Here is a 17,731-nt window from a genome sequence, read left to right on the forward strand (position 1 = left end):
CTTATTTCAACTAGATTAAAAAAATAATTAAGTTCATGGTATTCAAAATTTTATTTTAAGGGGTCAACAAAAAAAAAAAAAAATTCTATATAATAAGTTCATTTGAACCCTTGGGCTTCAAGTGATGCCACCCCTACATAAGTAGGGATTGGAACCCAAATCTCTTATTTAAGAATAAGAAACTTTTATAAGTTAAACTAACTAAAACTTACCACTTAATTATAACATTTCAAGAACACTATATAATAAAAAGAAACAAGAAGAAGACTTATATACCTCTGAATAAACAAAAATAATTATTGAAAAAAAAAAAAAAAAAGAGAAATTGTCAATCTATCATATGCCTGGTACTCATTTGGGATAACATATTTAGCTTAAAAAATAAACTGGATACTAAAAACACAACTGCAAGTTGAACCTAATCTAATAAACTCTGTAAAATTGTATTGAGTTTATTATTTTGTATAACTATTTTATGTAACTATATATTACATCTTTCATCAAAATTAAAAATAAAAATAAAAATAAAAAACTATATATTACATCTCTTACATGGAAGTATATCATAACAAATTAAACTAGAGAAGGGTCTTTTTTATGCAACTGTACACAAGATATTACCTCCTTAAAACACACGTCGACAATGATTTTCTATACAAATAGTTACTATCATTTTTTTTTTCTTTTATGTTTATTTTTTAACAAAAAATATTCTTAACGGGAAAAGGAAAATGAACAGAGGAAAGGGAGGAGAAGGAAAAATATACCGGCCACTGATCTTTCTCTATTTTCTCCTCCGGAATGAGATTCAAGGTGGGTGAATCAGCTCTGTAGAACCAAATTCCATAACACCATCCGCTACGCGTATCCAGCACATGGTCTTGAGTCCATACTGACGGCCCTCACGAGCCCGGTAATACTTTGAGCCCTTCAGGCAGTCCTTCCCGACCACCCAGATGGGGCTCGAAGTGCTGAAAACTTGGCTCAGGACGCTGCCAAAGATGATGTTGGACCACGATTCCATGAACTGGAAGAAGGACAAGGTCAAGGCCTTGTTATTAAACTTGTGATCTTCCACGTTGTAGAACCCTTTGACAGGACTGAAACTGCCCCATAAAGGAGAATCGGATGGCCTGCTGAACTCCCAATATATGGCATAAGTCCACCTCTCCTGGGCCTGCTCGAACTCCGCTTCCACTTGCTGTGGGAAGATTCTCTCGTTGTCGAAGACATAAAATTTAATTCGGCGCCAGCGAGTTATATTAGGCTTCTGACAATGAGATTCAGTAAACTGTTGGTGATGTCGGGGTGACTCGATTGAAGGAGAATATGAATAGTTTGGCTGGAAGATTGAGGGTATAGAAATTCCAAATCCATCTTCACTACGTGCTGATGAATTTGGCTGAGAGTGGTTGGGTGGAAAGAATGATGGTATGGAATAAGGAGAGAAGTTTTTGGTTTGAGGAGATAAGGAGATTGAAGGAGAGTTTTCTGGTGGAAAGAAGGATGGTATGGAAGGAGAGAAGTGTGGAAGTGGAAGCCTTTCGTTTGATGATGGAGTACCACCAGTCGAAGACTTGGCTGGTGGAAAGAGTGAAAAGATGGAATAAGGATCATTCGAACGTGGAATTCGTACTATTTCTGTGTCTGGAGTATCGGGTAGAGACACATCTGCTGCTGCAATGGATTCCATCAAATAATCCAAAACGAAAAAGGGAAGAATAATGCCACTAAAACTCGGAGGTACCTTTAATGGAGTTTATTGCAAACTTCCTTGCATTTACTGCTGAATTTCCAGCCCCGCGCAAAACGCAATCGTAGGACTTCTTAAAACTTGTTTTCACATTCCTTCATTTAAAAAAACTAAAGCCGCGTGAGCCCACTAGAAAAAAACTATTGTTTATCTGTCTTTTTTTAGAAACACATCTTCAAAATCATGTCTTGAAAGCATTTTGCAAACAGTAAGTACAGAAATACAATAAAATTTAAAATAAATTTCACAACTGTTATTATGACAAGTTATTAAGATGAATAATAATGTAATATTAATGGTGTACGGCACCTAACATCCAAGTCCATTTGGGCCTTGGACCTTAGGCCATGGATTAATAATATGGGCTGGGAGTTCAACCTCCGCACCATTAAGGATCCCGTCCCAAGCCCACAATAACTACGAGTCAAATCGAGGTGTTGTTCGAATACTTGAAAAACGGACTGCGAGTGCCCCGCTCACATACTGCTCAGAAAATCATCCCCGGACGATATACACATGCTCGGTCATATCACCATTTGAGTGCTCGGCAGCACCTCCGTTGCCGAACACATTTACTGTAGTGTGAATCATTTCCAAAGTCGCTCATACCTAAACATCCACTTAAATTTATCAACATTGGACCTCTCTTTGCACTAGTTAAAAAGATAATGATGATCACTCCATTAACAATGGGCTATAAATAGGAGAAACTAATGAATGGAAAGGGGATGCAATTTTGTGAGGAGAAAAGAGAGAGAAAGAGAGGGTTTGAGAGGAAGAAAACGTAGAGAAAGAGAGAAAAGTGATCTCATTGAGTCTCTAAACCTAGAACAACCCAAAGTAGGATACCTAGACCCACCATATAAATAAGTTGTGAGCCCAAGTAGCAGTTTGGCCCAGCAAACCCGTCTTTGGTGCGTACAAATGTTAAGTTCATATGAAAATTAATAGTAGCCTTCTAACTCAACAGATGTGAAATTTTGTCATGAAATTATGCATGTAACATTGCTTTTTTACAAAAGAAGTTTAATCTCATTTTGATCTTTTGATCTTAATTAATTTATCCTTAGAGTTAGCAATTCGTGCTTATGTTTCTTGTCGACTAATGAGTAGTTAACTATATAAGACGACATGAATACAATATATTTATTAATCATGTCAAAAACACTTAAATGTCAAGATCACTCAATCTTATCATGGTCTGTTTATTTAAAATTTTGACGAGTCAATACAACTCACCTAGCCTATTTAATAAATGAATCGTATTAGCTAGGGTCAACACAACCTAACATGACCCATCTATGTATATAATAATAGGTAAAGTTGAGAGAAACTCAAATTAGAATTCCAAATTTGAGTTCCAATTTTGCACCATGTGTCCTAAATTATTTATTCTTAAAGAGTTTTATTTCTTAATTTTAGAATCAAGTGTGGGACCGTATCATAAATATTCATCCAAGTAAGTTATTAAGAACAAAAACCAAAGAGTCTAAAATAAATGAATCATTAAAAAAAAGTGCTTCATAATAATTTTTAAAAAGAAAAACATAGACAATTTACATTTTATACCTAATAATATCCTTACAATTTTTTTTTTTTAAAGAGTTAACAAAATATAAAAATGACTATTAACAGTATTTAAATTATATATAGGAATTATATTATGCATCTCATTGTATATCTTTAAGTGTATCCATGCATATGCATGGAGTTACAAGTTAGTTTAATAAATAGATTGTGCATTTAGGTTATAACACATTTGCTTGACATAATTAATCTATTAGCAATTCTCATATTTTATACAATAAATATGTTTGATAAGAGATTAGGGGTTCAATTCATGCTTATACCGATTGGTGCCTTGATTTGATGATAAAGAGCTGTCATCAGGAGCGGGTGTTATAGGTTGAAACTCTCTAAAAAAAAAAAAATGTTCAAAACTAATTTCCAATAAATTGGTAAAAATTACATTCAATTGAACTAGTTAGACATGGTTTAAATGGATTTCATATATAAAATTTAAGTTTTCCATGTCAATCCAAATCTAACATGAACTTGTTAAGCCTAAACCCTAACACTACCACCATAGCTATATTTGGTGATGAAATTTGATGAGACTTTAAACTTTGTTCATCTTCTTAATATGAGTCTCTCTTTAAATTGATCTATTTGAAGATAAGTACTCTCTTTAGATTGATAAAAAATAGAAGAATCACAACAGGACTTGTGTTTGTTGATAATTATTTCCAATTTTATTTCTTTTACTAAGAATAATTACCAACAAATTTCATTTGTAGACTTATCTCTTTTATCTTGTGATTATAAATTCTTTGTCTCACTTTCTATGTTCTATTTTATTAGAATCACAAATTTCCATGTGTGATGTTATTCCATTTTAGTCTTTAATTAGTTTATAAGCAAAGAAAAAAGAATACATAATAAGTAATAATTGGTAAAACATAAAGTGAAATACAAAAAAAAAAGTGGGAGAAAAGATTTTTATTCCTATCATGCAGGTTTGAAATCAAATATCAAACCAATCTAGCATCAGGAAACCTAGCACCCCCACTGTAATAACCCAACGTACACCACCACTGTAAAAACCCAGTTAAAAAAAAAAAAAAAAAAAAAAAAAAAAAAAAAAAAAAAACAAACAAACAAACAAACAAACAAACAAACAAACTAATGAAGAGGAGGAGAGTGCAAGAATCATTGACAACAAAAACACCTAACAAAGACAATGACAACAATCTAAAGGTGAGGAGAGAGAGAGAGAGAGCAACAACAAAAAAAAATGACATGTATTGTTTTCTATCTATCTATATATATATAAATAGTAATGAATAAGCCGATTGAGTGTGGTTTTTTTTTTTTTTTTCTACAAAATAATGCAAAATTCATTTTTGCATTACTCAAATGGAATGATCTAAGTAGAAAGCCACAAATACTTTCTTTTTCTTTTTTTCTCCTCAAAAAACATTTATTGCACTCTGTTTTTTTCAATGTAAAATATTTGTAAGAAAATATTTTCATTTTACAGTGTTTGACTGTGTACATGAAAATGTTAAGTAAAATATTTTCCAGTGTTTGGTACAATGTAAAATAGAACAAAAACAAATATATATATATATATATATATATATATATATATATATTAACTTCCCAAAAATACATAGAAGTGGATGAGGGAGCATCAGAGTCTACAAGGATTACAAAAAGGACTATCTTAAAACCATTGTGATAGAGGACAAAACACTTTTGGTCTACAAGGACTACAAAGAGGACTACCTTGATTCCTGAAAATCAAGTTCTACACTGTGGAAAATAAAATAAAATCAAAATAAATATGCCAAAAATCCTTGAAATCTCTAAGCAAAATGAAACATATACACCCCAATTACTCACTATCCCAGTGACTGAGTAACTGCATATATGTATATGTAAAATTTCAAACAGAAACTCACACTCACACCAACAGAGAGAGAACTTTGAAAAGAAAGGTTTTGAGGCTTCTTTTTGTTGTTAAAAATGCCATTTTTTTCTTCTTCCTTTTCAACAATGCAAAATTCCTAAGATCGTAATAAAGAATTTGAGTGTTTTAAAATTTTAAAAAATGCAAGTATAGATTCGTGGAAGATTGCAAAAGAAAAGAAAGTGTCAAAGTCTCAACAGAGTTATCACAAAAACTGTTGTTGGCATATTTCTCAACATAAACCAAAATATTGTAAAATTAAAATTTTACATTAGTTCCAAAATTTAAAAATTAAGCCAGAATGACAAAACCAACCACCACCACAACACAGCCACCACAGCAACCCAGAAACCATTTTAGCTACCCACCCTCTGTCACCACAAACCACAACCCAACCACCACCACGACCCACAATCTGTCCCAACCATCAATGGCAACCCACAAAAGCAGCCACACTTGACCCAAACTGAGTAAAAAACTAGATCGATAACCCACTCAGCAGTTTAGGGGAAAAAAAGTAGAACTAAGAACCTGGGGATGAGCTAATGACAATGGGGGTGCCAAGAAATGGTGGAGCCGACAACAATAATGGAGGATTACGGGGGAAAAAAAACACTCAAGTAGAGTCGATGATAGTGGAGCTGGTGATGGGTAGCGCTAGCAAAGGGAGGAGCCAGCGATGGGTAGTGCCTAAGGTGTTGCCGATTATAGGTGGGAGAGAAGGACCATGATGGGCTGAGTTTTGGAGAGAATACTAATAGAGAGTGAGAGTGAGAGAAACAAGTAAGTATCGGGTTAAGAGTGTGCACAAAAATGTAAAATGTTTTACCAATATTTCAATTGTAAAACATTTTACATAAATTTGCCTTAGTTGTTTGGTTGATGAAAATATTTTATTTTTAACCAAATATTTTACTGCAAAACAAACGCAGCAAAATGTGTAAATATTTTTCTAAAAATATTTTACTTTGAAACAAATGGAGCATTGATAACCAATATATCATTATCAAACAACTCATTTTATTTCCTATTAATAAAAATTTTCGCTTATGTCATATTTAAGATAAACAAGTCTATTTTATTTTTTATTTTTTATGTACTTTATATACACTCTTTACTCAAACTTAAATACATCATTTTCTTAGCAATTTCAAAGAAAATGATAATAAACAAAGTTAAAAAAAAAAAAAAAAAAAAAAAAAAAAAAAAAAAGAAATAATAAACAAAGTTGAATGGATATTCAAAAATATCTTATTTAATGTTATCACCTTCCACCTCAAACGTTTTTGAGTCAACCCAGTCTTGAAGAAACTTTGATGAGAATACAATCTGACGGTTCTAATACCAGCTTCTTTGAGTCAACCCCGTCTTCAAGAAGCTTCGATGAGAATACAATCTGATAGTTGAGTGCAGGCCTAACTTACTTCGTTCGTATCCAAGTTACGACTCCAATGGTCCGGTGGGATCGACAAGCGGGTATTTTTTCTGTCCAAATTCACAAACCATTTATTTGTAACATGCCGGTCAATTAGCTGTGTTGAGCCGAATTCCATGACTCCATTTGCCATGGGTACCCAAGACATGGACTTGAGTCCAGCCTTATGGCCCTGGCGAGCCCGTTCAGACATGGCTGCCTCGTAGTCCTCTGGGCTCCACTTCTTACGAGTGTCGAAAAGATGATGTATGACACTGCCGAGCCACAACCTCGTGAACAAGAACCAATTTGTTTTACGCTTGTAATAGTCCCCATTGTAGAACCGTTTTACTGCACTAATAGTGTTGTGACCATAACGAGAGCCTGGCCAGTCTTCCTTCCAGAGCATAGCGTAGGTCCACCCCTCACGGCGGGCCTGCTCAAACTCCTCCTCCACCTCCTGTGGGACCGCGATTATCTTGTCGATGTTGAAAGAATGATGGTATGTAATAAGGAGACAAGTGTTGAGTTTCAGCAGCAGAAGATAGGGAGCTTGACCGAGAGCCGTCTGGTGGAAAGAAGGATAGTCATATAAGTCTGGAATTAGTGACCGGTTAGAAAATGAACCATCACTACTACACAGGGACTTGGCTGGTGGAAAGAGTGAAAAGTTGGACTTCGGATTTGAAAGAGAATTTTGTACTTGTGTGTCAGGTGTACCAGGATGAGACATGTGAGATGGGGCAATGAATTCCATCAGTAATCCCAAACGCAAAAGGGAAGAAGGGAACTACGGGTGGATTGCACAGGAACGGGGAAAATATCATTTATACAAAGAGAGAAGGAGCATACTTCATAGGAAACTTCCTCACAACTACTGATCTGTGGGTTCCTCCGAAGACGGAAAGCTTGCTTGTAAGAGTTTTTAAAACTTGTTTTTTCATAAACAATTAGCCATGAGGGTAACTACAAACTCTTATTTGACTGAGTGTTTTCTAGAAACAAATCTTCCAAATAAGCCAAAAAACAATACTCTCTCCGTCCTACCTTTTTTTATCTTGTTTAAAAAGTCAAACTTTTTAAGGAAATATTATTTATTGTCTTGTCTATTTTTTAAAAATGTATAAGTTTCCAAAACTATTCTTAAAAAAATTAATCAAAAATTGAATTAGTAAATTGATAGGGATATAATAGAAACATTAGTAAATTAATGACTTTTATTTTTAGAAACAAGATAATATTTTGGGACATTTCAAAATGAAATAGAGAACAAAAAAAAGTGGGACGAATGGAGTAATATTCAGTTTCTCTTATTTTAAAATGTACTAAGTGTTTCTTATTTTTTCTATCTCAGTTTCTCTTATCTATGTGACTCTTTGTGTGCATGTGTTTTTAGAATTAGCTATGTGTATTTCTTATTTTATTTTTTAGCAGTCACTACCAATCATTGGTTTTTTATTAGATATGAGTCTAATTCTTTTTTTAGTTACCTAATTAACTAAAACCAATTCAAGGGTTACTAATTAATTAAGGTAAACCAAAGTCTCGAATCAAAAATCTTGAACTTGGAAGTTCATTTACAGATAGGGAAAGTATTAGTCACCCCCACCACCTATCCAAAAAATAATACTCCATTATAATACTAATTCCAACATTAACTTTTTAGTGAAAAAATTAGGTACTTGGTATTTGGGAAAGATTTTGTACAATCAATATGTGTGTGTGTGTACATACTACTACTACTACTACTACCACTACTACTACTATTTAAGGGACTTTCTCTGTTTGAATTTCTCTCTCTTTTTGTCCAAAAATGCCATTACACCCCTATATTTAAGTGAAGACAAAAGTAAAGGACAATTCCGTAAAAATACAACTCTAACTCCCCCTAAAACATTGCCTAAAAAATAAGATCACTCTCCTATTGATTTTTCAAATTGTTTTATCCACTTATAAATTAAATTCTCAAAATAAAAATTATATATAAAATAAAAACACACATTTTTGTTTTGCTACAAAATAGGACCACTAAAATAAAATAAAAAAATCCTCGTCGCACGTGCGAAACATATGTGATGAGGCTAGTGTTTGTATATATATGGACCAAAATAGACATTTGCCCCTTTTGCCAAAACTTTCCAGCAAAATGCCCATGTTTTAAACTCAATTTTCTAAAAATCGATTTTTAGAAAATCGAGTTATGTGAAATCAAACTTAAAAAATAAATAAAAAAAAAAAGGTACTCAAGTTCCATGTAAAATTTCTCATATTACTCGATTTTCATCAAATCGAGTTTTTATTGAAACTAGATTTTCTAAAAATCGATTTTCAAAACAAGGGCATTTTGCTACATCTTTTGGGTGAAAAAGGCAAATACCCATTTTGCCCTATATATATATATATATATATATATATATATATGTATATATACACACACATGTGAGTATTTATTACATATAACATATCATGTGAATATTTACTTAAAAGTGTATTTACAATGAAAACATATGAAATCTATGTACATAGCATGTGAAGGCTAAATTTAAATATGTATAACTAGCATGTGAGTATAATATTTATTACGTAACTAAAATGTGAATTTATACAACATAAAATAAAAGAAGATAGAATAAGAGATGTCACCTTTTAGTAAATTTGTCCTCCATTTTCTCATTCTCATTCACAAACATAATAAACCAAAACATTAGTGCCAAGGGAAGGGAGGGGGAATATATTATAGCTTGATTGGGACATGGATAAACATGTGAATTCTAAAGAGAATATCATGCAATTTTGATCAATCAACATGTGAATACCAACAAGACACTTCATTCATTCAAAGAAATTGAAAAGGGAATTTGGTGATCCTAGAGGCCAAAATGCAATTTATAAAAGTTTGGGGGCCAAAATGTAATTTTGTAAAAGTTTACGGGGTTGAAATCCAATTTTGGGAAACTTTAGGTTAAAAACATGAATATTTAAAAGTTACGGACCAAAATGCAAATTTTATTGACTAACAAGCAAATATGAAAAATATGATGGCATGCTAGAAATTAAAGAAAAAGCAAGCTAGTGGGCCCTTTTATTATTTAAAGTGTGTGGCCCAAATGTTCAAGTATGTGGATCTATATCCAAAGTGTTGGGCTTAGGCTAAACTGGGACAATGGGCTCAGGCTTGAGGATTGGAATTACATTTGGGCTCAAGGGAAAATGGGCCAAAGCCATTGGGTTTGGGTTTCAAACTTAACTCAAGGTTGACTGGGACCTAAATATAGGAAACAAATTGGGCCTCATCAAATGGATCAAGTCTAGCCCAACCCAACTCCTTATTTCTCTAGCGAAGCCTTAAACTCAAGAAGATTGTCAATGCTTCTCTCTCTCTCTCTCTCTCTCTCTCTCTCTCTCTCTCTCTCTCTCTCTCTCTCTCTCTGAAAACTTTCTACTAGAGCCTCAACCTCCATGGTCGAAACTTTAAAGCTTCTCACCATCACACGCTGCCACGAGCAATGGTTTCCCTCCTTCTCAGCCATCCCAAACTCTCCATCTCCCACTCTAACTTCTATCTCTTTTTTCTCTCTACTCACAACATTAGCTCTCTACAAAAACTGCATGGCCAAAGCTCAAGCTTCCTCCATCTCCAACCTTCATCGCCACCACAAATGGTGGTTGCACCTCCTCCAACACATCAGACCCAAACAGCCTCATCCCTTCTCTATCTCTCCTCAATCTCTGATCTAAACGAATAAAGTTTCCTAGCTACTCCACAAAAAACCCTAGCCATCATCACCATAAGGGTGGCTTCTCAATCTCGGATTCTACTTTCTCTCTCTCTAAACTCGAATCAAAAGCTACTCTCTCAAACCCTTAACCTCAAGCTTCCAACCTTCTATCTACTACCTAGGAGGGCTCTACTTGGTGCGTGAGCAACAAAACGATGGTGTGGAGTCCTAGGAGATCATGGAATGACCGTGAACCAAGACTAAGGTAGCACGTGAACAACACGCGCAAATAGAGAGTAAGTTATGGAGCTTTTGTACTTGTGAACATACTGCATATATGTGTGCATAACTAGTATAGATATGAGAAAGGAGCAATCTATGGCATAGATTAGAAATAGAACGTGGGTGATGTGACTCTATGATGGTGTGTGTATTGTATACAAAAGTGTAAATACTTCACGGAGCTATAGAAAAATCAAAGAGGAATTTCAGGTTTACCTAGCTGATGCCCTCTCCTTTTTTTTTTTTTGTTCTCTTTGCTTTGATGATTGCTGGCTATGTTGTGTTGGTTTCCTCTAGCTTCATGCTTGTGGTTACCTCTGTTGGTGTTTGGCTGAAGAGAAAACATAAAGAACAAGGTTAAGATTCAAACAGAACTAGAAAATGAGTAAAGGAAAAAAGAGAGGGGAAGCTCATTCAATGGGTTATGCTATGTTTCTTTGTTGTTGTTCCTGCTCGTTTTTCCTTCTTTTTCTTTGTTGCTGTTTTCTACAAAATTTCTAGGAGGGTTTCTTTAGTAGGGTTTTTGAGTTGCGTTTTTTGGGTATTTTGGGAGGTTTTTGAGTTGTTTTCTAGGTATTTGGAAGGGTTTTCTATGAGAGCTTTTTGCTAGGTTTTGGGAGGGTTTTTAAGTTTTTCTTTTTTTTTTTTTTTTTTTTTTTTTTTTTGGGGGGGGGGGGGAATTTGGAAGGGTTTTCTATGAGATTTTTTCTGGGTTTTGGGAGGGTTTTGTCAGTGGGTATTTGCAGTAGTGGTTTTAGAAATTTCTTTTAAGATGTTCCTTAACAAGCATAAATTACACAATTTAATAAAAGAAAATTTTGTATATTGACAACAACAACAATAAAAAAACACGCAAATACATAAAGTTTACAATTATCTTTTACGTAGTTTTCTTATCAAATATTTGTCCATAATTCTAACAAAAGAATAAGCAATAAATTATAAGTTCATTTGAAATATTAATAAAATTATTAATTATTGTTGTTTAATTATTTCATTAATTTGTTTCTTTTATAAACTATAATTTGTTATATTATTGTTTTATTAATTATAAAATTATTAATTGTTGTTTAGCCTAACATAATTTAATTTGTTTGTCTTTTATAATGTATTGATTAATTAAATTATTAATTATTGTTTATTAGTTGCTTCCCCCAATTAATTATTGGTTAATTAAATTATTGTTTATTAGTTGCACTAGCACACACCCCATGTGCATTTACTTCCCCCAATTCAAATATCTCACCCCGACCCCATGACCCCACTCAACAGACAAGCCCCATGACCCCCAATTACAAGAGTCAATCAGAAAAATTCACAATCACAAATCACAATACACTAAAAGAAAATTAATTGTATCTCACCAACACCAACGAATAAAGTCAAAAACAGGGGCAAATATTAATAAAGTGATAAGATAAAACTAAGCAATCAGATAAAGTCTCAAAGAGAGAGAGAGAGACTCTCATTTGCTTTCAGTCTTCAAATAAAGAGAGAGAGACAGAGATTCTAAGAGAGAAACTCATACCCATTAACCCATTAACCTGCATATGTAAGAGACTAAAGAGAGAAAAAGATGAAATACCTTGAGGCTGAGGGAGCAGGAAGGCCTAAGACTAAGGGGCGGCGCTGTCGGACAGCACATCAAGGCAAGGAAGACCGATCTTTGATCCAATCGAACTGATCTCCAATCTCCGATGCACGATGTGTTCTGGTTCTGAAGCTCGAGTTTGAGGCTCAATGTTATGACCGATGTGCTCTATTACAGTGTTGCTCGAGGCAGAGGCGCTGTCCTTTGGTTGTTGTCATTGATGTGCTCTGTTCTGGTTTTTCTTTACTTGATGAATCTGTTATTCTAGTTTCTTTAGGTTAGGTCGTAAACGTGTATATTGGGTTTTTTTTTTTTTTTTTTTTTTATAGAATTCGTGGGTTTGCTACCATGTTGGTTTATTTACCTTGTTTTTTCTTTAGATTGGGTTTGTAATATGTTGTTTAGGATTGATGTTGGGCTTTTTGTCCCTGATGGGCATGCTCTGTTACAATTTTTTTTTTTTGCTTGAAAGTAGAACAAATAATTTTTTATTTTTTTTATTTGAGGGAGTTCCTAATTTTGGTTGAGGGTGTTCCTAAATTTTTTTTTAAGGGTAAACAAATAAAAAAAATTTAATTATTATATATAATTTTATTTTTTTAAGGTCAAGGTGTTCCTCGGAACATCTTGGACTGAAAGTGGCGCCACCACTAGGTATTTGGGGGAGAAGATAATAGAGGAAAAGGGAAAATGAGAAAGAGATGAGGAAGAGGCAAAGAGAGGGCTCTCTACCAAGCCATGGGTGTGAGAGATGAGAGCTCCAGAGGATTATTTTCCTTTTTGTGAGGTCCTCTCCCCTTTTTCTTGTACTGAGATTATGTCCTTATGTAGTGGTGAGAGAGGTACGGAGAGTATACTAACCAAAGAATGTGTGGGAAAAGAGAATCAAACTTGGTGGGCAAAGAGAAAACTTGGTGAGCAAGCCAAAAACTTGGAGAGAAATTTTGCATGAAAATATCTCCTTAAAAATATCTCTTGAAGATACTAGAACTTTGGGCACCTAGCCTCATCATAGATTGCCACATGGCATGAGCTTGGCCCTCTATATGACAATAACCACAATGTGTATTCATGTAACAATTAATTGAAGATTAGCGCAACATGAAAAGGGACCTGATTTAATTTGAACACGCACAATAAAATGGAAAACTAAATGAATTTTCAAGGAAAGACACGCATTCTATGAAAAATCAAGTAATTTTGAGAAATAAAATGCCTTTCAAGCATGCATCCAAATCAAATCAAGGCAAAATATACATTTTTCATAAAAGATTCAAAGAGATAATTTTCACATTTCCACAATACCTCGCCCAATTCAGGCATGACTTTTGTTCAATAACAATCAATTTGAAGAGAATTTTATGACCTCTAAGTTCACCAAATTCTTAATTTAAAGCTCAAACTTTTAGAAATATTTAGGGCCGAATAAAATTCTGTATCAACACTTGATAACCCAAATGATATCAAATGTCTTATGAGATTTTGGATTCAAAATATCTAGCCAACATTTTAGAGTCATTCTCCATATAATAACATAATGTGTGTGAATTGTAAGACTATATACACTAGAGTGAATAGTCAATTGTTCAAAGTGCTTTAGATACACTTGTTTTTAAAAAAAATTATTTTAAAAAAAAGGTGTGGTAGAATCTTGTATTATATTGGACTTTATCTGGAAAACCAACAACTCTAATAAAGAAGATCTTACCATTAATATAGAATGCAGATTAATCTAAGTATGACCAATAACTCTTACTTCCATCTAAGAAGCAAGGGGGTGGGGTGCTTTGGAATAGGGGCATTCCCCTCTATTCATAGAAGATTTGGATGGCACTAAAGCCTCTAGAGCTAAATCAATTATTAGCTGGCAAATCAGATTTGAAATTTGAAGCTTTGTTAAAGCTGTTGCAAAAAATCTGAAAAAATTTACATATTTGTGCTCCGAGTGCCATATTGGCACTTAGAGGAGCCTTTGATATGCCGATCGACAAATTAAATGCTGGTCCAAAGTGCTTAATTATCAGAACTTAGTCCCAGTTTTCAGCACAAATTTTCATATTTTGAATGAATTTCCAACTTCCAATGGCTATTTTTGATCTATAACTGATTGGGCTTGGGAGAACTTTTCAGTCCATTATTAATTATTTCAATATTAATAAATTTAAATATTTTTGTAATTAACAATTTCTAAATATGTTAATATTTGGACATTTTAGTACATGCATCGATGCAACTGTTCCTAACTTTATCCAATAAGATTTTCACAAACAATTAAGCTTAAATTAATTTGCTATTGGTCCAATTAAAACTAATCGATTACAATCTCATGCACTTTAGCCTCAATTAGAGCATTATTATTGGTGGTTCCTAAAAGTTATATTAATATTTTTAGCACTGCCAATTACAAAATTGGAGCTCCATCGGTGAGCCAAAGCCAAACAATACATACATTTATATATATATATATATATATATATGTGTGTGTGTGTGTGTGTGTGTGTGTGTGTGTGTTTTATGTTGTGTTCGCACTATTCAGAATATTTTAATTTTTTTTCTTTTTTTTTTCTTTCTCCTCCTTTCCCATTTCTGCTGTTGCTTCTCTCTCCTCACTCTCCACAGCCATTTGCTCTTCGTCTCTTCCATCAAACCTCACCGATCTTGCCAATCTCGCATGCCTAGTCGCCATTCTCGTATGCTTAGCCACTATTCTCGCTTACATTGATTACATTAGGTGAGTTTACACAATACACTTATTATACATGTTTTAAATTATACAAGAAATGTTATAAAAACTGTGAATACCAAACACCAAAAAACATTCTCAAGTCTATTTTCAAGGTTGTTACAAAACACCAAAAAATAAGATGGTTTTCTAGAAAATATTCTCTGAAAAATGAATCATTTTCCAAAAAACGTTAATGCCGAAAATAATAATGCTGAAATATTATTTTGTTATGTTGTTTATATTATTTTATTGTATTGAAAACTAAAATAAATTCACTACTATTGGATGTTTTGTAAAGTAAATAAGTAAAATATATAAAGTATATTTTTATAGTGTTAAATAGCTAAATTTTAAAATCCACCGTTGTGAATTTTCTAAGAAAGAAAAATGCTTTAGAAGACCTTTATAATATTTTAATGCATATTAATAACGAATGAGTAGCTATCATGTCCAAATCTTCATCATGAATCTATCATTGAAATCACTATCGACATCACCGTTCAATTATTGTAATTAATGGACATATCAAACATATGGTAGTTGGCGGGAATCCTTGGACTCCCCACCACGGACCGCATAGGAACCTATCTCGGAACGCCTATTTTTACCTCCCGTCGCACTGCCAGCTCCTATCAATATTTGGTGGATAATATTCGTATGCATATTGAAGGATGGCAAACCAAATATCTTTCGATGGCTGGCCAGGCCACCCTCATCAAAGCTTCTATCACCTCTATCCCGACCTATGCCATGCAAACCACGCTTCTCCCTCAAAAAATTTGTCATCACATTGACAAATTAAGCTGTAATTTCCTATGGGGGGGATACTGATCATCACAGGGCTTGTCACACAGTTAACTAGGCTACGGTTACTACTCCCAAGGAAGCTGGTGGGCTGGGAATACCCTCCACTCGCCATAGAAACCATGCTATCGTCATGAATCAGGCCTGGTGCCTTTATTCCAATCCCACGCCTTTATGGGCTCAGGTGCTCCAAGCTAAATATTTTCCTCATGCTACCCTGTTTACCAGTCCTCGAACCTCACGAAAATCCCATATTTGGACCGCTCTCTCGTTGGGGGTCAAATTGCTTCGTGGAGGTATGAGTTGGATTATCGAAGATGGAAAAACTATTCGGATTTGGCAGGATCCATGGCTTCCCGATGGCTCATTGCGTAGTTATATCGAGGGTCCTCTCCTCCCCTATGATGAAGACCGTAGGGTTAACTCGCTGTGGTCAAACCACTCGTGGGCTTTCGAATCTCTAAACCTTCCTCTTTCCCCCCACCTCCAAAACCTCATTCAAGGTATCCCTGTGGCACGCTTTGCTCGCCTTCCTGACACCTATCTTTGGCCTTACAATAAGGGCACGTGCTCCGTGAAGTCCGCATCACAATTTCTCTATCACCAACATCAGGTCCCATGGAACAAAACCCTGTGGAACTGGCTATGGACTTTACCTTGCCCCAAAAAGATCCAAATTTTCCTCTGGAAGGCTATGCACAACCGATTACCCACTAAAACATTCCTATCCTTTGGTCGCCAGAATGTGGATTCTCAATGCCCGCATTGCAACTCCCTTAAAATGACTTTACACATTCTTCGAGACTGCCCCTGGGCGAGAGAAGTTTGGTCCCAATCACCGGGAATATTGCCCTTGTCCTTCTTTCATATCCCGTTACAAGACTGGCTAAGATACAATGCAAAGTTGGATAGGGCTGTATTACCCCATCATGTCCCGTGGCGAATCTACTTCCCTTTTACTTGGCTTGCCCGTAATGAAAGAATCTTTAAGAACCAATCTCACTCCCAACATAGTCTCCTATACTCCTCGGTGCAAGCAGCTACAGAATTTCATTTCCTTGCTGGCACCATCAGCCGACCCCCGAGCCGCATTCCTCAACTTATAAGATGGCATCCCCCCCCCCCCCTTATCCCTATCTTAAACTAAACACTAATGGAAGTGCTCTAGGGAACCTTGGTTTAGCCGGTGCAGGAGGGGTGTTGCGAGACCACAGGGGCTGGTGGATCTCTGGCTTTTCACTTCATTTGGGCCTCGCAACAAATAATATGGCTGAACTGGCCGCGGTCAGACATGGCCTGGAGATGGCCTGGAATATGGGTTTTAAGTCCCTACACCTTGAACTGGATTCAAAAGTGGTTCTATCCTGGTTAACAAACAATAATGTAAATTACCCGACTAATATGATGCCTTTAATTGGTGATTGTAGGAACCTATTAGACCAGGAGTGGGAGGTGCACGTGTACCGTGAGGCAAATGGATGTGTTGATGAACTAGCGAAGTGGGGGACTCGCCAACAGACTTTGGTGTTTGTGTATAGTACCTATCCCAGTTTTGTGGATGTATCATATGTTAGGGACTTAACTGGCCTCGGGGAAACTAGACTTTGTACCCCAGGTGCAGATGCTACTGAAATATGAACGTAGTTTTATAAATAAAACCTCCCGCTTTCCATCAAAAAAAAAAAAAAAAAAAAAAAAAAAAACATATGGCAATTGGCAGGAGCCTAAGAGGTTTGTTTACGAGACATTGATAGAAAAGGACAAAATTTATAAGAGAAGTGTTCCGCTTATTTTTAGTTTTTCACAACAATTATATATGGCAAGTTATTAGTTATCATTAATGTTATGAGTATTGTTTCAATATTGTTTCAGACCCGTTTTGTTTTATTTAATAAAATTAAATATTTTAGTACTGGCCTTTTTTTTTTTTTTTTTTTTTTTTTTGAGAAACAAACACACACACACGTACAC

At 34.8% G+C, this 17,731-nt stretch overlaps 1 protein-coding gene across 1 annotated transcript; it reads left to right on the forward strand.

Annotated features, from left to right (window-relative positions):
* The first annotated feature begins 17,026 nt into the window (after window positions 1-17,026).
* LOC115966463 lies at window positions 17,027-17,398 on the forward strand. The gene has a single exon (XM_031085696.1). The coding sequence runs from the start codon at window positions 17,027-17,029 to the stop codon at window positions 17,396-17,398; it is 372 nt and encodes a 123-aa protein (XP_030941556.1).
* The last annotated feature ends 333 nt before the right edge of the window (window positions 17,399-17,731 follow it).

This window comes from Quercus lobata, chromosome 11 (assembly GCF_001633185.2).
Source record: "Quercus lobata isolate SW786 chromosome 11, ValleyOak3.0 Primary Assembly, whole genome shotgun sequence".
Classification (NCBI taxonomy): Eukaryota; Viridiplantae; Streptophyta; class Magnoliopsida; order Fagales; family Fagaceae; genus Quercus; species Quercus lobata.

What these genes read in the sequence shown, in the direction of transcription:
- LOC115966463 (XM_031085696.1), top strand. Translation starts at nt 17,027, where the DNA reads ATGGCTGAACTGGCCGCGGTCAGACATGGCCTGGAGATGGCCTGGAAT.